Source organism: Aquarana catesbeiana, linkage group LG01, assembly GCF_042186555.1.
Source record: "Aquarana catesbeiana isolate 2022-GZ linkage group LG01, ASM4218655v1, whole genome shotgun sequence".
Taxonomy (NCBI): Eukaryota; Metazoa; Chordata; class Amphibia; order Anura; family Ranidae; genus Aquarana; species Aquarana catesbeiana.
This window is the reverse complement of record NC_133324.1, coordinates 227,629,544-227,654,241: the sequence shown is the minus strand read 5'-3', so window position 1 is coordinate 227,654,241 and position 24,698 is coordinate 227,629,544. Positions and strand designations below refer to the sequence as shown.

At 43.0% G+C, this 24,698-nt stretch overlaps 1 protein-coding gene across 3 annotated transcripts in view; it reads right to left on the bottom strand.

Moving 5' to 3' along the window:
• The window catches only part of TAOK3 (TAO kinase 3), a 433,972-nt gene that overhangs the window by 321,617 nt on the left and 87,657 nt on the right, over window positions 1-24,698 (bottom strand). For 2 of the 3 annotated variants that reach the window (XM_073625563.1, XM_073625574.1), the window contains exons 2-3: window positions 12,500-12,600; window positions 3,800-4,008 (exon numbers count right to left, since the gene is read on the bottom strand). In XM_073625563.1, coding sequence (XP_073481664.1) covers window positions 3,800-3,946 — 147 coding nt within the window. In that variant the 5' untranslated portion in view covers window positions 3,947-4,008; window positions 12,500-12,600. The remainder of the gene's footprint in view (window positions 1-3,799; window positions 4,009-12,499; window positions 12,601-24,698) is intronic. The other variant, XM_073625585.1, reaches the window with a different exon arrangement.

Here is a 24,698-nt window from a genome sequence, read left to right as displayed (position 1 = left end):
ATGGGCAAGGTCATCTCTGATCTAGACCATGTCCCTTGGACAGACGCTTCTTCCAGGACTGCTCCCCAGCCCAAAGGGCTGGCATCTGTCACCACCTTCTAGGTAACCGGTAGAAAGGATCTTCCTTTTTGAAGATTCTTGGATATCGACCATCAATTGTGGCACTTTGGCGGATAAACGCAACGGGAAGTTTGTTTCAAGTTGACAGGATACTGTTTTGCAGCAGTCTTGAATGGAACTGTGCATAAGGAATGGCCTTGAAGAAGCCACCATCTTTCCCAATAAACACATGCAAAGATAAATAGAAGGATTTTTCTTTGTTTTGACCCACCGAATCAGTTCCTTTAAGGAACCGATTCTTTCCTGGGGTAAAAATACCTCTTAGTGGACTGTATCTATAATCAACCCTAAGTACTGCAATCTCCTTGATGGTTTTGAGGAGGATCTTACTAGGTTGAGGATCCAACCCAAGTATTCCAGGTAGCTGACTGCGGTAACCAGACCTTGGTTTAAACAGGCTACCGATTGACCTATCAAGAGTAGATTGTCTAAGTAGGCTAGTATCGTTATACTTTGAGCCCTTAACCTGGCTAAAGGAGGAGCCAGGATCTTTATACACACTTGAAGTGCAGTAGCTAGCCCAAAAAGGTAGAGCTATAAACTGGAAATGAAGATTTTCTAGCGTAGAAATTTCTGGTGAGCGGGGAAGATCGGCACATGGAGATAAGCATCCTTGATGTCGATAGATGGCAGAAGTTCTCACCCTTGTAGGAAGGAGACTACTGATCGGATAAATTCCATGCGAAGAGAAAGACTTCTTTTTCTCTGGATCCTTAGGAATGTTTGATCTGAGAAAAAAAGAGGAGATGGGAACTCTTGGAACTCCAGACTGGAGCTATTGAGGAAGTCCCTTATTTGTCTTCCTGTCAGATCCATGAGAACTGCAGAAGAATTCCCCCTATTGAGCTAGCGGGATGTCTCCTGATAAGGAGGCTACAGTATCTTGTAGGTTTTCTTCAAGACCTCTTTTTGTCCCTGGGGTTAAACCTGAGGATTACCTACTGAACCTGATGGCGGAAACCATCGTGACTGCCTGGAGGCAGATGCCCCTGGCACAAAAGGAGGAGCTTTTAAAAATGAATATATTTTTACTCCTTTACTGGGAAAAAGGGGGTACTTTTCCCACTAGAATTTCTTTGGATGAATTATCCAAACAACCTCAATTAGCTGTTCTACCGCAAAAGGAAGACTAGCCAGGAATTTCTGCATGGTGAAAGGAAGTGCGTTCCTGCACTCATGCGTTTAGCAACAATGTGCACAGAACCGTGTATAGCACCTAGTATTTCCAGGCTGTACAGGTACAAACCGCCATAGGCATCTCAGCAGTTGTGCGTTTGACTAGTTTATAAGCCAGCACCTGCCTGAGAACCTTGTGGAAGTTCTACAAAAGGAACTCACAAGCCATTATTGCAAGCATAAAGCTGGGCCTGCTGAGCAGGATCCTAGAACACCTGTTAAACTGGCCTCACTGGCCTTAAGCAATTACTGTCAGCCAGGCTGCTCAATCTGCCAGAGAAAAAAGTTTTTTTTTTTTCCCCCAAAGGAAAGGGGGAAGACAATTAGCACAAGGGGGCAATTGGTGGGGAGTGTCCATCACCTGAAGGTGGCCTATAACCCACATAGTAACTACTATGGCTCTGTCCAAATTTCTCCAGGATAAGTCATATTATGCAGAGCGAACTGTGTACAGATAGAGAACCCATAATCAACAATTTAAAAGGAGGAAAAATCAGGAAGATCAAGACACTCCATCCGAAGGACACCATCAGCAGCTACCAGTACACCCAAAAGGGTCAGCTTTTCTGACACTGAAGGAGAAACCTCTGCTCCTTCAAACTTCACCCTCAGCCACCAGTCTCCAAGAGAGAAAAAGAAAAAACTTAAGAGATACTTTTCCTGACGCTAGTGACCTTTGCTTGCCAAAAGTCAAGAACCCAAACAACTCAATCAAAAGAAAAAATGTATCCAAACAATTAGTGGTAATGTGAAAAAATTACAAAATCGGCCCTAATAATCCAACAGGTACCGTATTTTTCGCTCCATAAGACGCACCCCCCCCCCCCCAAAAAAAATAGGGGGAAATGTCTGTGCCCCTTATCGATTGAATATTGATCAGGTCCCCCCCGTTACATACCAGCAGAGGAGAGAGAAGGAGAGACGTCCCAGGTCTCCCGCTAGTGCTGGCCCGAGCGGCCGAATGGAGTATGGATGCTTTGTCTTCTGTGACAGGCTGGTCGGATGTGATGACTTACTCGCATGGGAATGCCAGTCTGTGCGAGGTGATCAGGCTGCATTTCATATATAATAAATATTGTAGTAAACCATTTTCAAAAAAAAAAATGTTTTCTCATTTTCCCTCATCTAAAACCTAGGTGTGTCTTATGGAGCAAAAACAGTATATTGAGGCTGTCAGTGAGCGAACTCCCAATTCTAGACCGGTATGCATGAATATCATGCTTTATAGAGTTAGTTAACAAAATTAGTAAAAAAAAAAAAAAAAAAGTAATGATAAAAAATTGATAATGAATAAACGAATGAAAAATAATAATAATGAACACCTAATGTTGGGATTTTAAGGCATACAAATCGGTGCAAGTATATGGAACACTAACTTGAGGCTTTTCAAAAACCTCCTGTTTGATTTTACATGGGTGCAACGTATTAATTTGTGAAGACTCTGTTGTGAATGGATGCTGTATTTAATCAGGTATATCACAAAACTGTTGTGAGTGACTGAGAAAATAGCAGAAAGTTATGGTTGTTAAATCATTAAGTATTATATTATAGATAAAGTGAAGTGGCCAAAAAGTAAAGCATGCATTGAAGTATTAAAAATTGTGGCACATTGGTATAAAGTGTCAAAAATGTGGAAAAAAATAAGCAAAAAGAAAAGGATTCTACCCATCACAGAGCTTCTTCAATGTTACCTATAACTACACGTTGTCAAAAGTATTGGGATGCCAACCTTTACATGAACTTAAAAATTAAGTATCCCAGTCTTAGTCTGTAGTGTTCAATATTGAGTTAACCCACCCTCTGCAGCTATAAACAGCTTCAACTCTTCTGGGAAGGCTGTCCAAAAGGTTTAGGAGTTTGTCTATGGGAATGTTTGATCATTCTTCCAGAAGCGCATTTGTGAGGTCAGGAAGTGATGTTGGGCGAGAAGGCCTGGCTCGCAGTCTCTGCTCTAATTTTATTCCAAAGGTGTTCTATCGGGTTGAGGTTAGTCAAGTTCTTCCTCCCCACCCCACCAGTGCACAAAGCAATGTCCACAAAGACATGGATGAGCGAGTTTGGGGCAGAGGAACTTGATTGGCCTGACCTCAACCCCATAGAACATCTTTGGGATGAACTAGAGCAGACTGCGAGCCAGGCCTTCTTGTCCTATCCTGCCTTCAGCTAATAACCAAATCTTCTATTTCTCCCATCAGTTCATCCCTCACAATTATTAACTTTTGTTCAACCAGCCCCTCCCTATTAGATTGTAAGCTCGCATGAGCAGGGCCCACCTAACCCCCTTGTATTGAACTGTATCTGTATAGTCTCCCTTTATATTGTAAAGCGCTACACAAACTGTTGGCGCTATATAAATATAAATCTTGTATAATAATAATAACTCTGGGAGAGCAGAGACTTCTTTGCAACATTCCCAGTGAAAAGAATACAAAAAAGGTAGGAGGTAACTAATTTTGCAGAGCATATTAATTGTTTTGTTGTTACAAAATAGAGTTGTTCTTACAAAGTAAACTGCTCCAAAGCTGCCATGTCCAATTTCATGCAGGTCTACAAATATTCTCTCTGGATCCTCCTTGCAAAATAGATCCGCTATATCAGGGTCCTTCAAGAGGCCCTTCCGCATTCTGGATGGGATAGTAACTTCAGTCATCCTTACAGTCCCTGGTTTGTTTCATGCTACGTGGAACGTATGTCTGGCTTGAAGGCCGATTGCTGAAACAGAGAAAAACATGCTGTTATAATATACAAAGCACACTGTGTACCTATAGTTTTTTTCACTTAAAATAGAATAAAACATTTTTTATTATCGCTATAAACGGGTGAGGCCATCATCCAAAGTGCTGACCTTTATTAAACTACATGATGCAAGGACCAATATGCAAGTGTCTAAAAAGAAAGACAGAGCCCAGAGGGTGTATGTTGGAGCATGACAAGATGAGAGTGTCACATGTTCCTGGGCCAGGTCGGTGCCCAAGCCAGAATCCTTACACTGACACTGATACAAAGATAAAAACAGTATTTTTTGTACTCACTGTAAAATCTTTTACTTGGAGTTCAACAAGGGACATGGGATCAGTAGAACTCAGGAATACTGAGTTATAATGATGGCCTTAGGAGCAAATGGATACTGGCAAACCAAAAAGCTACTGGCCAGCCAAGTACAACTCCTCCCACGATGCCTCAGCTACAAGAAAAGTATTGTAAGAAGATTTTAAAGGAAAAAAATTAAAAATAGGGATGGGACCCGTGTTCCTCAATGAGTTCCAAGAAAAGGGCTTTTACTATGGTGCTCTGTGTCCCGTGATGTACGCCAAGAAAAGGATTTTACAGGTAAGCGGTTTTAAAAATCCATTTTTCTTTATCGTACATCACGGAACACAGAGCACCATAGTAATGACTATCTGGGATGTCCTAAAGCAATGCATTTGAGGGGAGGGAACACAGTATTCCTAGATTACCTTCCGACACGGGACTTATAAAGCCGCCTGCAGCACGCTGTTGCCAAAAACAGTCTCCCTTTGGGATCTAACGTCCAGCTGGTAAAACCTGGTGAAGGTATGAACTGAAGACCAAGCGGCCGCTTTACAAACCTGAGCCATAGACACCTGCTGGCGCACTGCCCATGATGTACTAACTGCTCTAGTAGAGTGAGCTTTGAAATATTGAGGTGGAACCCTGCGTTTTAACTCATAAGCCTGGATAATGAGCTGGCGAATCCACCTAGAAATAGTTGAACTAGTTGCTGCCTGTCCCCTCTTAGGACCGTCTGGCAGGACAAAAAGGGAGTCAGTCTTCCGAAAAGGAGCTGACATGTTTAAGTAAACCTTGACCGCTCTCACATCCAGTGCGAGAAACGACTTTTCCTCTTTAGACCTAGGATTTGGAAAAAAGAATGGTAAAATGATATCCTGATTTAAATTAAACCTGGAAACTACCTTAGGTAAAAAATCTGGACAGGGGCGCATCACCACCTTGTCCGGATGTAAAAACAGAAACGGTTCTTTACATGAAAGGGCGGCCAATTCAGACACCCTTCTAGCCGAAGTTATGGCTACCAGAAAAAACTATTTCCTGGTCAACAGGATTAAAGGAATATGCCTAATCAGTTCAAAGGGCTGAACCTGCAGAGCTGATAGCACCAAGTTCAAGTCCCAAGGGCTTAAGGGAGGCTTAACCGGCGGTTTTAAGTGCAGTACCCCCTTGACGAAGGTTCGCACCAAAGAATGGGATGCAATTGGTGTCTGAAAAAAAAAAAAAAACTGATAAGGCCGAAATTTGTCCTTTAATGGTTCCTAAAGATAAGCCTAAATCAATTCCTGATTGAAGAAAGGCAAGGATCCTCCCAATCGCATACCTGCGAGGATGCCATTCCTTTTTCTCACACCAGGAAATATACGATTTCCATATCTTATAGTAGATACTTCTAGAAACTGGCTTTCTAGCATTAATCAGAGTGGATAAGACTGAACCCCTGATACCACGGTCCCTTAGTACCCTGGTCTCAACAGCCATGCCATCAAATTCAGCGACCGTAAAGAAGGATGGTATATGGGGCCTTGAGATAACAGATCTAGACGGTCTGAGAGGCACAGCGGGTCCTCCACCGCCATCCTCACCATCTCTGAATACCAGGACCTCCTGGGCCACCAGGATCACTGTATTCTGCTCCCTCTGTATCCTGCGCAACAAGTGCGGCAGCAACTGGATCGGAGGGAAAGCATAAATCAGGGAATACCTGTCCCAGGGAACTACCAATGCATCTGTTCCGATAGCAAGTGGATCCCAGGTCCTGGACACAAACCTGTCTACCTTCGCATTGAATCTGGATGCCAGAACGCACCCTGTACGACGCGCGCACACACAGGCACACAAAGGGGCACGCACACACAGGGGCATGCACACACGCGCACACACAGGGGCACGCACACATAGGCGCGCAGCACACGCCGCCATGTGCGGGATATACAAACATAAGCTGCATCTTTCAGCTTGCTCTGTAACAGAACCACCTGCAATGAGACACAGGGCTTACATAAGGCATTTATACTGGAAACAACAGAAAATTGATAGGCCTCCCAGAGGGAGTACTCACCAGTCCTCGCTGCAGGACCAGATACAGGCCCAATCTTCCCCCATCACGGTGGGTAGCGCCTCTGAGGACCTTCAGGGACTGGGTCCCCCATTGTACGGGGTCCACACCCCTGGACCTGTAAAGCATCCTTTTGGTTCCCTTGGGCAAATAAAGACCAGGGATACCATGTAACAAGGGTCCAGCGCCTAAAAAAGGACACATTACAAGCAAAACCTTTTTTTTGAACCAAGGCTCGGGTACCATCCCTTTAGCTTTTAATGCCATCCAAATGGATCCGATATAACATCCTCACTGGGACATTATTGAAGAAAATTTGAAGAGCTTCCACAGCCGTGACCATCACCTTCAAGACACTGGCAAAAAACTAAAAAGGTACTTTCTGTATGGGAGGGGTTATATGGGAGGAACCTTCTTACTATTGGTTGCCAGTGTCCAATCACCTAAAGGTAGCATATAACCCAGATAGTCATTACTATGGTGCTCTGTGTCCCGTGATGTACGATAAAGAAATCCTGTTTTCTTACTCCTAAAAGGACACGGAATCAGTAGAATTCACACACAGTAAGATGTCCCAAATCAGTCCAGCTAAGGTGTCGGGGGAAGCAGGGGGTCAAAGCAACTAATAGCCCAAGATAAACTGGGGTTGCCTACAGCTTAACTAGTTCCTCTCCAAAATCATTTCGTCCATTTTTTGCATTCATGTTAAAATCTGTTCTTTTGGCCATAAAATTACTTAAGACACCCAGAACATTATTTATCCTTCTGTAAGTAGAAACCTTTTAGAATAAAAAGTTGGTAGTTGGAATTAGCGCAACTTTATCAAATGTATATTTTCAGAAGAAAATACTCTAAAAATAAAATATTATTGCACACAAAACACAATCTGATCTTCAATCCCCCCAAAAAAGATGAGGTAGTGTAGAGTAATGGATACAAAAATGTGTCAATCCTCAAAACTGCATGCACCCAAAAATTTTTGATTACTATGTTATTTTTACCCCAAATTATCATTAAAAGGGTGATGTGCTTTACATGTCCGTATACCTCATCAGTTTAGAGTAAATCCTAAATGAGTAACCTTCAATTATTTCTCTTACTCCGTTAGTGATGGCATACACTGTTCGGCCATACCATTAACAGGAAAATGGAACACAATGGCATCTGAAAGTTAGTGGGGTATATTAGGCAGCAACTTAACATTAACATGTTGTCCATGAAGTTGATGTGTTGAAAGTAGCAAAAAAAAAAAAAAAACGGGCATCGCAGTTTGTGGTGTATGAGGTGGCGTAGCCACAGGCCAGTCAGGTCGCACATGCTGCCCCGTGTGCACAGCCAAAAGCAACCTACAAAGTGAGCATCAGGCCTGGACCACAGAGCAATGGAAGAAGGTGGTCTTGTCTCATGTATCATGCCTTCTTTTACATCATGTGGATGGCTGGGCACATGTGCATCTCTAACCTGGGGAAGAGAGGGCACCAGGATGCAGGATGGGGTGAAGGCAAGCTGGCGGAGGCAGTGCGATTCTTTGGGTAATGTTCTGCTGGGAAACTTTGGCCCTGCCATTAATGTGAATGTTACTTTGGCACGTACTAGCTAACGAAACACCGTTACTGGCCATGTTCCCTGATTTAAGTGGCCACTTTCAGCAGAATAAATATACCCATCCACACTGCAAAAATGGTTCAAGAATGGTTTAAGGAACACAACAAAAAGTTTGAGGTGGTAATTTGGCCTCCGAATTCTCCAGATCTCATTCCACTGAGTATCTGAGGGATGAGCTGGCAATAAAAGTCTGATCCATGAAGGCCCCACCTCGTAACTTACAGGACCTAAAGAATCTGCTGCCGACAGCTTGGTGCCAGATACCACAGCATACCCTACAGAGGTCTAGTTGCCCCCATGCAGTCAGTCAGGGCTGTTTTGCCTGCAACAAGAAGACCTACTTAATATTAGGTGCATTATAACGCTATGGCTGATTGATGTATAACATGTGTGGCAAAATTGCTGTATACATACACACCCTGTCGATGCATACAAAATACCTTTTGTCCTTTTTTCTTTTTAAATGCATGATCTCTGTTCTCCTATAGGGGCTTAGAAAGCTTGGGGTGAGGACTGCGGGAAGCAAACAGGATTGCAGGAGGCAACAGCAGTACACTGATATTCCCAGTGATGGGCTGTGAAGGGGCATGTTGTTAACAGGAAACAGCAAGAGAGAGTGAGAATAGAGAGCATGCGAGAGCGTGCAAGAGAGCGTGCGCACGAGAGAGAGCGAGCGCAGTGCACTGATCTTCCCAGCACACTGATCTTCCCAGCACATGTCTGACCAATGGATTACAGGCAGGCTGTGCTTTCAAGTAGCATGCAAAGAAGAAAACTGACCACAATGGGATAGATGTGCTTTCACACCCTGGTGTGGTCAGTTTGAAATAGAAAAACAGGGGGACTGTCAGGATCTCCAGATTAGGGATGGGCCGAACACCCCCGGTTTCGGTTCTCACCAGAACATACCGAACAGGCAAAAAATTCAGCAGAACACATGAACACCGTTAAAGTCTATGGGACACAAACATGAATAATCAATAGTGCTCATTTTATAGGCCTATATGCAAGTTATTGTCATAAAAAGTGTTTGGGGACCCGGGTCCTACTCCAGGGGACATGTATCCATGCAAAAATATTTTTTAAAAACTGACGTTTTTTCGGGAGCAGTGATTTTAATGCTTAAAGTGAAACAATAAAAATTAAATATTCCTTTAAATATCATGCCTGGGGGGTGTCTATAGTATGCCTGTAAAGTGACAAATTGTTCCTGTGTTTAGAACAGTACCACAGCAAAATGACATTTCTAAAGGAAAAATTGTCATTTAAAACTGATCGCGGCTGTAATGAATTGTTGGGTCTCAGCAATATAGATAAAGATCATTGAAAAAAAAAAAAAAAAAAAAAAAAAAAAAAAAAAAGGCATAGGGGGTCCCCCTCAAAATCTATACCAGATCCTTATCCGAGCACGCAACCTGGCAGGCCGCAGGAAAAGAGGGGTGGGGGGAATAACGAGAGCGCTCCCCCCCCTCCTGAAGCGTACCAGACCACATGCCCCTCAACATGGGGAGGGTGCTTTGGGGTAGCCCCCCAAAGCACCTTGTCCCCATGTTGATGGGGACAAGGGCCTCATCCCCACAACCTTTGCCCGGTGGTTGTGGGGGTATGTGGGCGGGGGGGCTTATCAGAACCTGGAAGCACCCTTTAACAAGGGGACCCCCAGATCTTCGCCTCCCCCCACGTGAAATTGTAATGGGGTACGATGTACCCCTACCATTTCACAAAAAAAAAGTGTCAAAAATGGTAAAAAAACAGCAACAGCCGGTTTTTGACAAATCCTTTATTAATAATGTCTTGTTCTTTCCCCCGCTTCTTCCTCCATCTTCTTCTGGTCTTCCTTCGGTTTTCTCCTTCTTCCTCCATCCTCTTCTTCTCCTGCTTCTTCCTCCATATTCCTCCGGTCTTCTCCATCTTCCTCCGGCTTCTTCTTCCCTGCTTCGTCCTTAGGATGATACGCCTCAATGGGAGGCTCCCGCAGTGACAAGCTTCTGTGCTTGTGACAGTTCTTATATAACTGAGGGCAGGGCAACCCGGTGACACCGCCCCCTGATGCCACAGGGACTTCCCTATGGCTTTCCCGTGGCGTCAGAGGGGGGCAGGGTCATCCGTTTACATAAATGACAATTTTTCCTTTAGAAATGTCGTTTTGCTGTGGTACTGTTCTAAACATGGGAAAAATGCGCCACTTTACAGGCATACTATAGACACCCCCCAGGCACGATATTTAAAGGAATATTTCATTTTTTTTATTGTTTCACTTTAAGCATTAAAAAAAAAAAAAAAAAAAATATCACTGCTCCCAAAAAAACGTCCGTTTTTAAAAAAATATTTTCATTGATACACGTCCCCTGGGGCAGGACCCAGGTCCTCAAATACTTTTTATTACAATAACTTGCATATAAGCCTTTAAAATGAACTTTTGATTTTTCATCTTAATGTCCCATAGACTAACGGTGTTCCGGCGGCTTTCGAATTTGCCCCGAACACCACATATTGTTCGGTGTTCGCAGAACATCCGAACAACCAAAGTTCGCCCGAAAATGAAGCAATGCAAAGAGAATAGGAAGCTTTTTCTTTACAAGTACAAGGCACAACATACAGGAACAGCATTTCAGGAATATAAAATGTTGCAGTAACAAACTGTACATTTTACCTTTATTGCCATCACAAGGGGTCAACAATCCCACTCTGATAGCATTGGATATGTTACAAACCCTCCTTATGAAGACATGGGGGGGGTTATTAGATGCCCAATTTTTCTCATTAGCTACAGGTCAGTTTTAACATTTTAGCCTACACTAAACTGACTAATATCTCTTAGAGATTTCATTAGCAAGATCTTCTTACTATTGCCAGCTCTTCCCTCACAACATATCCGGGTGGATCTGGTTTGAACAACTGTAGTTGATCGTTAAACAACTAAAATTAATATAGGGCAAGAAATGTACTAAAACCTTAAAGCTTAACAGGCAGAATAATGCAGTTCTATAATATACCATTAGCGGTATTTTTAAATGCAAGCAGTGCAAATATACAAATTTAATCTTTTATCAACCGCTTGCAGTCCCTGTACAGGAGGCGGAAATTTGTTGATCAAACAGGGCTTGCATCCAAAGTAGATACAGTCACTGTTCAGGCATTACTGACAATGTCTCCTGTGCATATGTGCGATAGCCTGGTACGGGTGTAAAGGGCGACACCATGCCGCTGAGGAATGACTCAATCCTTGCTGCCTTCTAGGACTGGGGATGTCCTGAAGCCACTACAGAAAAAAAAACAAAAAAAAAAACCCACCACCAGAAGAGGGCGCACCAGCCTAGTGCATGTCTAATGCATTTTAAAGCTATCCCTTCATCAGAGCCAAAAGGTTGAGAAGGGGTACCTTTGAAACCCATTAGCCATCTAGGATTCAAGAGACGTCCCCCTGCACTGTGGAGTGTGCCAAGTCAAAAAAATACTGTGATGAGCCATTTTAATTTACATGTTTTTGAGTATTATTTAGGTGGATTTTAACTAAATGCTGTGGGGTAATGCACTAGGTGTGCTGGTGCGCCATCTTCGGTTTGTTTTTTTTGTACTGTTTAGGCATTCTGACAGCCAAGGGTGCTGGCTGTCAGATTAGAATAGGCAATAGAGAAGATTCCTCAATCAACTCTGTTTAGTGATTTCTTTAGTTTAGACCATGGGGATAACAATGAGAATTTTAATGTGTAGCTTAAAAGGAAAAGGGGGAAGCAGTAGTACAAGGAGCCAATTCGTTGATATGCTAACAAGAAGCAAGCTGAGTCAGAAGGCATAGTGACAGAGAAATGAACTCACCACTGTGCTGCTACCCCTTTCACGGTCTAGCAACAGGCTGACTCAGAGGAAATGGGTAAAAATAATGCTGGCCATCAGTCCGAGGACATATAGTGGCAGAATAAAAAAAAATAAAAAAAATAAAAAATACTGGGAGGAAAAACTCTGGATTGAAAGTGATAATTGCAGCAAAACCTACTGTGATAATAAATTCTCACAGACGCAAATGGTGTGGATAGAATGTGGAAGTGGAATTCCACATAGCGCTTTGATCTGCAAGCTCCTGACCCTGAGTTGGACTGCCGACTTGTTACTTAGCCATCCCCCCTTCCACCACACAGCAAGAAAAACAAGAATTCATTTTTTAAAGCAGAATAAAAATATTCAGCTACATAAAAGGAAAAATCAAGCAGATTGCTTTGCCTAGTCCACACCTTTTATTGCGTCAAGCCACACAAACAAAATCATGATATGCAAAAGTCACACATCTGCCAAACAACTTCTCCTTCCATCTGCAACCCCATAACAAGGAATGAGTTAGTTTCTGCACAGTCAATGCTTATAGCAAGTTTAAAGTATGGTATTACATGTACGTTTGCAAAGCAGCTGTGATCCAGCATACCAAATATTAAGAGTAGGGGGGTTTGATATAAACTTTAAGAACACAGTATGCTAAAAGGTATTAAGACCTGTATAAAGCAGAGTGCGTACCTGCAATGCTTTTGGCACAAACCATACTCGGGGTTTTCAAAACAGAATTAAGGTGGCACAGTTGCAGTCCACTTGCACTGATCAGATATTAGGCATGTGATCTGTAAAAACAGAGAAACACAGAATGTAAAAAAATCAGGTGCCTGAACGTCTAGAAAGGTTGAGTACCAGCCAAAACTTTTGTTATTGTGTGGGTAAGGGTATACGCATTTCTGAGTTTTCTTCCTATCCTGGTGGTTACCAGTCAACATCATGAAGGATATGAGGAAAATTCTCTGAAATGAGGACGACATAAGATGCAAAGAATTCTTCCACTATTTTATTTACAGAAAATGCTTTATCTTAATTGTACAGTACAGGACACAGGAATTGATTCGTAGGCCATGGATTATATGCAGCTACCTTCAGGTGATTGGACACTGGCAAAAGCTTTACTGGGAGTGCCCTTTAGTGCATCCATATAACCCAACTCATTCCGTGAAGCTCCAGTTTTTTTGCTAGTGTCCTTAGTGATGGACATCTTCTCCTATGGTGAATTTCTCTAAACAATTCTTTTAATCATTCTTTACTGCTTCAACTGACGTTTCTATGAAGAGCCAACTGCTTATTGCCTCGGGTGACACTAGTAGATTCCAGATTGGTTACCCTTGATGTGCATCTAGGGAACCATACTTGGACCCCACAAGCAGTGGGGCCAGCCTACGTTTGCCTCAGGCACTGGATCCTGCTTTCAGCACTTATCTTGGCATGTGGTGCAGACAGTATAGTTACAGGGTGCTATACAGGTACAGGGCTGTGGTTCATTTCTATGGCACCCAGACCCTGAAGATCGTTTCATGGGTATGCCCACCATAACAAAGCCTGTATGGGACCAGCAATGTTGACAGGTTTGTCTGTACCTTTACATACCAGTTCCTGGCTATACATGTCTTATTGGATCATTACTATGTCAGTTGCCCAAACCATGGGAAACTTGACTGGAGAACTCGGTAAACTATCTCCTAATATAGATAATCCTATGAGGTGTTTCTAGAGAGTTCGATCAATGGTCCAATATCTCAACGGCAACATGGGCTAGGTGCACGTGCATGCACATGGCTATCCAGAGACATGTCGAGAAGCGACAACTAGCATGGAATACACATGACCGTCAGGGTAAACCCGCTGTGGGCAGTCAAGCGTAGTCAGTGTGAGAGGTAGGGTCACAGTGAAATGGAGCAACGAGTGAACATAAAGTTCTGCTACAAATTGGGGGAAACGGCAACGGAGACAAATAAAATGTTGGTGCAAGTGTACAGGATGGAAGCCATGAGCAGAGAATATGTTTACGTCTGGTTCAAACACTTTTGCGATGGAAAGGAAACGTCTGGGGATGAGCCATGTTTGGGTCGGCTGTCAACAAGTAGAACCCCAGACATGATTGAGCTAGTGTGTCAAATGCTGGCACGAAATCAGCGACTGACTAAGATTGATGAAGGAATTGGGTATTAGCAAGAACACAGTGTGTTCCATTGTCTGTGAAGATTAGGGTAAGCGGAGGATCTGTTCCCGGTTTGTGTCGCACAAGCTGGCAGGTGAACAAAAAGCAATAGGAATGGAAACCTCTGGAGATTTCATTACCACGTGTGACCAGGATCCATCCTTTCTGCAAACCATCGTCACAGGGAATGAGACCTGGTGCTACCAGTTCGATCAGGAAACCAAGCAGCAAATCATTGAAATAGCAGTTCACTGTCTTCCCTGCAACCCAAAAATTCACCTGAAGAGCCTCATGAAAGGCACATGTTTTGTGGACGTGGCGGAAAGCCAAGAATGTGCGATAGTGGTTCTGTGATTGATTCCTAAAGGGGCCTTTGCTAACAGTTTCCAGAAGCTTTATGAACGTTGCCAAAAGTGTGTTGTGCATTACGTTGAAGGCCAATAAAAGGTAATTTGTCTTTATCTTCTGTTTTGTTTGTTTTCCGATACCATTCACCAAACTTTTTAGAAACACCTCATTTTCTTTGAGCAAGATTACAACTCTTGCCCTTGACTCTACTACTCTGTCTAGACGCCATGGAGATCCCCAGAACGTCCTTGCTTCATGCGCATGCAATCCTCGGTCAATAGGACTCTCCTCCTCAACACATGGGAAGGTTAGCTTCATTATCTTGAGCCTTTTTACACCTTATTGCAGTTATTCATATCTTCCTGGCACAAAAGTCTATGAATTAGAGCCTGGTTGGCTGACCCTGCTCAGGAAAAGGTTCTTTTGCAGATACCCTTTGAAGATCAGCTCCTCTGGAAAATCCCTTAGGGAATAATACATAAGCAGGGTTTCCTATCCCACTATCCACAATCGCAGCTATATTGCTCCTTCCAGGTTTCACCATCTACTGCAGGTCTGCCTTTTGTGACAGACCTTTTAGTTATAAGCCCACCAGACCTGCTCAGAATCCTATTTCACAATGATGGTTCACCCATACCCCTGGAAAGGAAGGGGTGAGGAGGGGGTGAAAGATCGACCGACATTTGTTCTAGCTTAAAGCAGCATTGGTCCAGACCTCTATTTCACTCGGTCTTCAGAGAGGTATGCAAAGAATCTCTAGTGCTGACCTCTGTCTTCTACTACCTTTTCCTACTTGCTGCTTCAAAAAAAAAAAAAAGTAGTCTCCTCACAACTCCTTGTAGCATTACAGTCATAAGGTGTGTTTAAATCTTTCCCTTTTAGAAAGGTTCGCAAGGACGTTTCATGTCCTAAGTACTACAAGTGGCTGGGATTCTGCCTTGCCTCCTGTAGATTTGCCACTGTGCCTCTCCGATGAGAGCAAATGTTATGTGATGGGTTAGACTCCCTTTTTATTCACACATCAATATAGTCATGAAAAAAAAAAAAAACAAACACACACCACACTCCTGGGGCCATTTTATTAGACTCTTATTTACACCCTGAACATAAATATCCCAGAGTGTCTTGGAGACCTTTTACTACAAGGCTCCTGAGCCTAAATATCTGAACCATTTTTTAGCCAATGCTGATGCTCACATTTTCTCTGTTGATCTACTCCCCCAACCCTGTACCATCATAGGTTACTTTGGTCTAAACATGATACCAGTCTTATTCACACCTTCTTCCTTCATCAACATTTGTCGGTGGCTGGTCCCATTTTCAAGACCATACATTCAAAAGCACCCCATAGTTGCCCCTCTATGAATATTCCTCTCAATTTCTGCTGGCGGACTTATTAGAGACTGTTCCTTGTTCTCTCCACTCAGGGTCAACTGGACTCTCAATATGTGGAGAGGTTCGCTTTACTGCCGTAATACTTTTTAGGACATTATTTATATCTCCCTGGCATACAATCCTCAGACTCTACTCTGAGCTCATATTTATCCTTCACTCCCAGTATCGGGATTGCAGAATACCAAGTTGCATGTTTTAAGGGCTATGAATCTATTTCTGTTCTGATCTTCTCAAAAACCTGGCCTATTGCAGTGGTCGACTTCCATTCAAGGACTAAGTACTGAAAAATGTTGCATGGCCCGTTACCAGCGCTTCCTTCTTTTTTTGCCCTCTGGACATGCAGTCTTGTAGGTACCCCAGCACTTGCCTGCCTCTCTCACCAAAATCTTCAGTTCAGACTTGGGCCCAGAGAACTCCCAGCATGTCTAATTTACCAACATCCATCAGTGGATGTTGAGTGTCTCTCTCCTTGGGGCATGAAGATCACTTTCCCCATCAAATCTGTAATCAGTTCTCAGCCAGTGTGAGGACAGGGAACACCATCTTAAAATCTATTCCCATTCTTAATCTTACAATTTCTTCTGTTTTGATTTACCAAACATCTAGCCTTTAGTACCCTAAAGGTGTTGGTTTGGTCTTGTACGTCCCTCTTCCTGGCATTTTCATGCATGGACTACTGATGAACTGTTTTTGCAAGTTGTTGCTCTCTTTGTGGTCTGCTGTGACTGTCCCTCTGGTGCCATTTCAGGTGCTTTTGCCCACACAGAGCCCTCCCCTTGCCTTTTTAAGGGCAACTCACTTAAAAAGGGTCTCTGTAATAATTTCTCCATAAAGAGAACCTGTCACAACCCATGCGGTCACAAGGGATGCTGTTCATCCCTTGTGATAGCAAGACAGTTAAAGTGGTCGTTAACCCACTTTCACATGTTAATACTATCCGTTTTGTTTCCTAATAGAGTACCCTCATCTGATTTTAAAAAAATCCTCCTTTACCGTATTACACGGCGGCTCCCGGCGCTCATGTAACTGGCCACGTCTCCTCTCCCGCCCATCTGACAGAAGCAGCGGGCGGAGCCAATGTTTCCCTGCTGACATCAGCGGGACGCGAGTAGGAGAGAAGATAGGAGACACGGCCGGTCACATGACCGTCGGGAGCCACCATGAAATATGGTAAAGGAGGATTTTTCTTTAATAAAACAGAGACAGGGGGGCACTTTCAGGAAACAAAACAGACAGTATTAAAATATATTGGATATTTCTGCAGCAGGAGGGGGATGGGGCGGCACGGTCACTAGGTGACACGCAGGGGGGGGGGGGGGGGGGAGATAGAGGAGACAGACACAGAAGAGCAGGCTGCAGATGAGGGTGGCATGTAAACAGACCATGATATCAGGGCTCAGCAGCCATGATGATGATCATGGTCTGTTTGCATAGGGGAGGGAAGAAACTGGCAGATTCAGCCAAGTTTTTTTTTTTTTTTTTTTTTTTTTTTTTTTTAGGTATTACAGGGGTCCAAATTACACAGCACAAGCACTGCTTTAAAGGAGCAGGACCCATATTTTTTTGTTGGGGGTTAACAAACTAATTAAAAAGTTTTGTATAAATTAAATAAAAATATTAAAGAAGCACCCCCCGTCCTTACACACAAATGCATACGTTACTCCCACACACATATGTAAATTGTGATGGCATCACACGTGAGCAATTCTCGCAAACATCAGAGAGAGCAATTCTAGCACCAGAACTCTTGTGTAACTCTAAACTGTTAAAGCAGATAAAACATCGTCCATCGAGGAGAGAGAGAGAGAGAGAGAGAGAGAGAGAGAGAGAGAGAGAGAGAGAGAGAGAGAGAGAGAGAGAGAGAGAGAGAGAGAGAGAGAGAGAGAGAGAGAGAGAGAGAGAGAGAGAGAGAGAGAGAGAGAGAGAGAGAGAGAGAGAGAGAGAGAGAGAGAGAGAGAGAGAGAGAGAGAGAGAGAGAGAGAGAGAGAGAGAAAGGAGAACCGCACCCAGCCTTAGGTTTAGTGCTAGCAAGCGGGTCTTTCCACCGACCTTACATATATAAAGAAGTCCAAGAGGTTGCTGCACTTAAAAAATCTGTTTCATATACCGGTATTCTTGAAGAAAGATTACAAGACAGGCATAATCATTCCAGACAAAGTAGTGACAGTTGACAATTCAGATATGAATGGATCCATTGGCAACTGTCACTACTTTGTCTGGAATGATCATGCCTGTCTTGTACTCTTTCTTCAAGAATATATGAAATAAAAGCAACAGAGATTTAAGTGCAGCAACCTCTTGGATAAATGTCATGTGCATGAGGCCTAATCTAAAATTCTACATGGACAACCTGTAATACATTTTGAAAGACAGAAGCTCCCAAAAGTTTGTGAGTGTAAAACACATCTGAATTTGACAACCACTACAAAGAGAAACAATATTCTGTGTTTTAAAATAATATTGCACTTTATTGAAAAGCAGTAGTTTCCAGCCATTGGTACATACCCTACTGAGCACAGATCAAAAGATCCTCCTCTCAGAACTTGCCACAAAGTTTTGCTCTGTAAGAAATTGCCACTGTAGTTCCTAAAAAGAATCTGCGACACAACTGCAATATACTTCAAGGAAAAAGCACTGGGTTTTTGCTGTTCCCCTCTTAACATTAAGCATTTCATACAAAGGAAATGAGCTTCAGAAGATGTTTCGGCAGCAATATCACCCACAGATAAGCTTTACCTTCACTGTCCCAGATACTCAATGACACTGGTTCCATTTCTGTTCAAGTCTCTCGCATTCTTTTTGGCAATCATGGACGACGCATCCTCCAAGACTAAAATGGAGAGGGACCTTTCAGCTCGTTATCAGCGCTCAATTCAAAAGCCTGCATCTCTGATGGTGCCTTAATGCATATGAAACTGGCAGCTTGCATATATGGAAAGGCACCATCAATTCTGAAAGAAATCCAAGTTTTAGAGCAGCATATGCTTCTATCCAGACATTTTTCAGGAAAGGCCTTTCATATTTTAGCAGGACGATGCTAAACCATACTGCATCTATGATAACAGCATTATTTCATATTAGAAGAGTCTGGGTGCTTAAATGACCTGCCTAAAGTCCAGATCTTTCAGCAATTGCAAATATTTGGTGCACCTTGAAATGAAAAATATGACAAAGAAGGGTGGCACGGCCAGGCAGGATCACATACATGTATGTGAACGGGCCTCTTCTGGGTTAGCGGCGTGCAGTGTACCCCCTGGGGTGTGCAGCGCACCACTACTGCTGCCTGCAGATCCCAGTACCTACCCTCTTTGAGCTGAACCTTTGTTCACCAAGCAAAGTAATGTTTAGTTCTCTTAGTCAATGAAGTAAACCAAGTAACTATGAATTAAAGTGGTGCCAACTTTGAATGCCAAATCATTAAAAAGTAAATTTGAAAGCAAGGGTACATCTGGAATGAAGGAAAGAGGTGTTAAAGAGGCATCACAATAAGTTATAATAGACCCCAAACTGGTGAAGGAGCATCAGAAGGAATCATTTATCCACTTAGGAGGTGTAACTGAGGTTTGCCAGATGAACTTAGCAGGACCTGCCTAACCTTTAACCTTGAACACCAGGATGGTTCTAGGAATTTTCTAACTTTCCCCAGTCCAATAAAGCATCCATAGCTGTGGAGCAAAAAACAGAAAACTTAGACTCGCTGCTAAGCACATTACTTAACTAAAAGTAAAGCAAGAAACGTTATCTGGAGAACAAGGCTGCAAAGAGGATTCCCCTTGAGTAAGAAAAAGGTGGGGGGGGGGGGGGGGGGGAAATTACCTGCCTGTTACTGAAGGTTGCAATGAAATACAGATAACAGAACCTTTCAAAAATGGATTGAGATGCACAGTCCCATCTGACGGGGATCAGCACCACCAACAGACATCTGCAAAGCCCTACCTGGCTTTGTCCAGCAGGTGTTAGACCCTTAAAGCGGGAGTCCGGTGACCAATTTTTTTTTTTTTTTTTGAGGTCATTGAGACACTTTGCTAACCCCAAAATAATACTCACAGTTTGGGTGTAATATTTCCGCCTCTGTCTGTTTTCGTACTGAAGAATAACTTAAAAAAATGGGATGCTGGCTGTTTCCATCTTGCTTGTGGGCATGTGAAGCCCACAAGCATTGATTTGCTGGATGCGGTGAATGCTGTTCATTGTTTCTGCACTGAATCCTGGGAAGCCTGACACTAAGCTCCCAGGAGACAGTGCGGCACCAGGGAAAGGCAATAAACACGCCTACTCCCATGGGAGGAGAGACAGGAAGTGCCACAATAAAAGTACAATATAAAAAGGTAATTACAGCGATAAAAAATTTTTGTGCGGCATTTGAACATCTATGCAATTAACTGAAGGGGGTAAGATTAAGTTAAAAATTTGAGTGGAACCCCGGTTTAAGAATGGTGCCGAGTGCAAGGATTCAAAAAGCTGACACTCTTCAAAGATATACTGAGCATTCCAAAAGGAGGGATGCCAGGAAAAAGGGACTAGTGGAAATAAAGGCCCATTATTATCACAGCTAATAGGTGCTTCCAATGAAAGATGAGAATCCAGACCCTTGTTAATGCAAGGGCCCACCAAGGCTGGTTCTGTTCAACCCGATGAAGCAGAAAATTCCTCTGGAGAGGACTACAAGGGGCTTAACAGAATTTAAGATTAGAGTATCCTAATCCTAATGAAGAAGAAAAAGGCTAGTAAAACATTAGACTTTACTTAGCAGAGTTAAGAAAAGGTGTCCATACTCCTAGGATACTAACAAAAAGGCATGCTGTTTAGAAGGTGGGGTTATATTGAGTCTTGCTTACAATTTTTCTCATCAGTGATGAAATCTTCTGAAATCAGTAGTATAACAAATTTTATCTGAATTGTATCCCTGAGTGGAGGATAAACGAACTCACTTCGCTAAGTGAACAGTCTGTCCTCAAACAATTTTTTTTTTGGTCTCTTCCACCGCATCTAACAAAATAAAAACTGCCAGATTCTACATGCCTTCCTTACTCATCAATGCTGTCCCCAGCTACTCAACATCTGGTACTGCTGGTAATTTTTAGGTTTAATTACAGCCAATGTTAATCTCCCCAATTCCTCTGCTTCCAGTGTCACTGGCACACCTCCTGCAGGCACTGGTATTGCAGATGGAGTTTTGCTTCAAGAAAATCTCTCAAAAAGGGGACACAGAAATAAGCTGGCATAGTTTCTTACCCTTATGCCCCGTACACACGGTCGGACATTGTTTGGACATTCAGACAACAAAATCCTAGGATTTTTTCCGACGGATGTTGGCTCAGACTTGTCTTGCATACACACGGTCACACAAAGTTGTCGGAAAATCCGATCGTTCTAAACGCGGTGACGTAAAACACGTACGTCGGGACTATAAACGGGGCAGTGGCCAATAGCTTTTATCTCTTTATTTATTCTGAGCATGTGTGGCACTTTGTCCATCGGATTTGTGTACACACGATCGGAATTTCCGACAACGGGTTTTGTTGTCGGAAAATTTTATATCCTGCTCTCAAACTTTGTGTGTCGGAAAATCCGATGGAAAATGTGTGATGGAGCCTACACACGGTCAGAATTTCCGACAACAAGGTCCTATCACACATTTTCCATCGGAAAATCCGACCGTGTGTACGGGGCATTACCGGTAAAATCTTTTGGCCAGAGTTGGGCGTTAATATGGCCACTGAGGAGCTCATGTCCCGACATCTTATAGGAAAAAGTATATTTTTGCTATCGTATTTAAAATTATGAAGGACATATGCAAACTCTATAAAAACTACATTGCTCTTGCTTATACCACAATCACAAAGAAATATCTTACACACCTATAAGGGATAATTTCGTATATGGATATAATTTTGTGGGGTTGATGTACTAAAACTAGAATAAAACAAACATGCATGCAGACATTGTGTTTGTGCTTATTTTCTGTACTCTATAGTTTAATTTATCAGCTTGTGTACTCCTCCAAGTCTGATGTTTCTTCATGGGTGACGATATAGAGAGAGCAGAAACTGAAGACAACGTGCGTAGAACAGAAAAGTACTGGCCTCTGCTGACAGATCCGACAGTAATGTAGCACTTTGATGTTTACAGATCCTCTCCACCCACTGTATATGACGAAGATAAGAATGTTGTACTTCAACCACCATAAGTAAATGCATACAGGAAGTACGAACATTCACACAAGGAAGAAGTGAAATATCTTGCAGAAAGCAACATACATGGTTACAGAAATTTAAACATTCAAATGTCTGCATTAGAATCTAGACCTTGACCTTCATTACAAAATCTGCAGAAAATTGTTTAGATACAGATAGATATGGAAATATTCATAAAGCAGGTCTGCCTAGCCACCACAGGTCTACTGGGTAGATCTAAAGGAGATTGTATAAGAGTAGGTTCACATCTGTGCGAATGGTCAAATAAACAGGCTTCCATGCCCGCGCAAAATGCGGCCCACGTGGCCACACAGGTGTGAACCTAGCCTAAATCAGATTGTATTGTGTATGGTAAGCTTAGGAGGGAGAGGGAGGGTTTTGGCTTTACATAGACTTTAAAGTGACACTAAATTACATCTTTGCCAAAAATAACCCATCCACTACTTAACAACCCCAAAATCTATTTTTCATGAAATAATTTCTTACTGTGTTTTCCTGCTGCCTTGTAATGTCCTTAATGAGCTCCTGAACAGCTCTTTTTCCCCATCACTTCTGTTGTTTGGAACCAGCAGTGCATGATAGTTGTGGTTGTGTACATCGCTCTATGCAAACTACAAATCCATACTATGTAATCTATTCTGGGAATGAGCAAGAGAGACTTGCTCACTTCCCATGTTCCTACATACAGTGGGATCATGGAGAAGGAACAAAGCCACCTTCTAACAGGAACTTGGGCCACAGGAGCAAAAGCAAGGAATTTGGAGGAGGCTGCAAGCAATAGAGGTACTTTTTAGTGAACACATATCTGAATATAATTATTTTTATTAAACCAGAGTTACAACCCCTCCCCTTCCCTCACCAAAGTGTTAAATGCCTGTTAAGTCTAGGGGTGCACAAACAAGGTCAAATACCTTATGCCTTGCACCAGCAGTGCGACCAAACCCACAAAAGCCTCTCTATGGTGCTCCCAGCTGCGGTTGCACTCCTGCCTTCTCTAGAATCCATGACAATAAACCCAATTTGCTGGGACAAAATGGGACAGCAGATAAGATACATACTATGCAATAGAGTGTACAAAATGCAAAACTACATAGTATGCAATATAAAAGCAGAACCTTTTTAAGTACACTGTCCAAAGTGGAACCATATGGAGTGCTAAACATTCAGCACAGAGTCAATCTGTGTAAGAGTAGTACACACCAGGCTTTTTTTCTCAGAGAGTAGGTGCAGGAACATCCCCTGTTGAGTCACCCCTTGTCTCTGCTCCCTACCTACCTCTGGACCACCATCCCTTGATTCCACCACCTACCAGCGCTGCCCCTTTTAGAGAATACAGAACCAAGTATCATTTTGTGGTGCTAAATTCATTTGTATAGAACATGTTAATGATAAAAAGAAAAACAGTAAAACAGATTCCCTGCAGCCAGCAACAATAGAATCCGAGCAATAGATCCCCACACAAAAATAGACTCCACCTCAACAACAATAGATCCCCTGCAACAACAGTGAACCACCCACAACAAAATACCAAACCCAGTAACAAAATACCACCCAAGTAACATTAGCCGCCCCCCCCCCCCCCCCCCCCCCCCAGCAGCAACAGCTCTCCCAGCAGCTAAAAAAAAAAAATAGTCCAGACCTCTCCCTCAACAGTTGATCCCTTCCAGCAACATAAGATCTCCCAGTAACAATAGACCCTCACACAAAAACAGATCCCCACCAGTGACAATAGATTCCCCAGCAGCCAACATCAATAGACCCTCCAGCACACCCCACACTGTTACATACATTCAGTGCTGGAACTGCTTTCCCCCGCGTTCCCGCTGAAAAAAAAGCCTGGTACACACAGAGACCAGTATACGTACACAGCAGAGTGGTGTGTTCTAGATACTCTGTTATCTGTCAGAGGTTTTATTGTCACAGATAGTATCAAAAACAATTGTTACCTATGAATGTGGCAGGTACGACTGGCACACAAACATGCATGCAGACTAACATCTAGGTGAAAAAAAAAAAAAAAATCTAAATTTCAAGATCAGCAAAAACTAACATCTCTATAAAAGTCATCGCTATACCTATGCTGCAGCTTGTTACTTCCAGACCATCTCTTACCTGAGTAGGCACAGACTTCCATGGAGCCTGTATCATGCCTGGATTTCTATAGCTCTAGCTTGCCCTGCATCCAGTAGCTTTGGTGTGTTTTTCAATTAACGAGGTGTGAGAGTAATAGGTAAATTAGATTACTGTCCTGTGGGTCCAATGTAAACATTGTGTTTGTGAATCCTGCCATCTTCCCAACTGCCACATAAAAGCACTCACATCTCCAAAAACAAAGCATTTGAGTCTTAGACTGCTATCACACTGAGGCGCTATAGCGCTAAAAATAGCGCCTATAAACAGCCTCTCCTGTCTCTCCCAGTGTGAAAGCCCGAGGGCTTTCACACTGGAGCGGTGCGCTTGCAAGGCGGTAAAAAAAGTCCTGCAAGCAGCATCTTTGCAGTGCTGTAGGAGCGTGTATACACCGCTTCTAAAGCCCCCGCTCATTGCAATCAATAGGGCGGCGCCGCCGAACTGCCTGCCAAGTGCACTCTGCGGGCAGTTTTAAACCTTTTTTTGGCGCTTAGCAGAGGGTTAAACGCGCCCCACTAGCTGCTGAATAGCGCCGCTTTACCGCCCTCGCCTCGGTGTGAAAGCATCCTTATTCAAGGAATGAACATTGGGTTTGTGTCAATGGCAACAGCTTGACATCAAATTGAGAAGCATCAGAGGTCATTAAGAA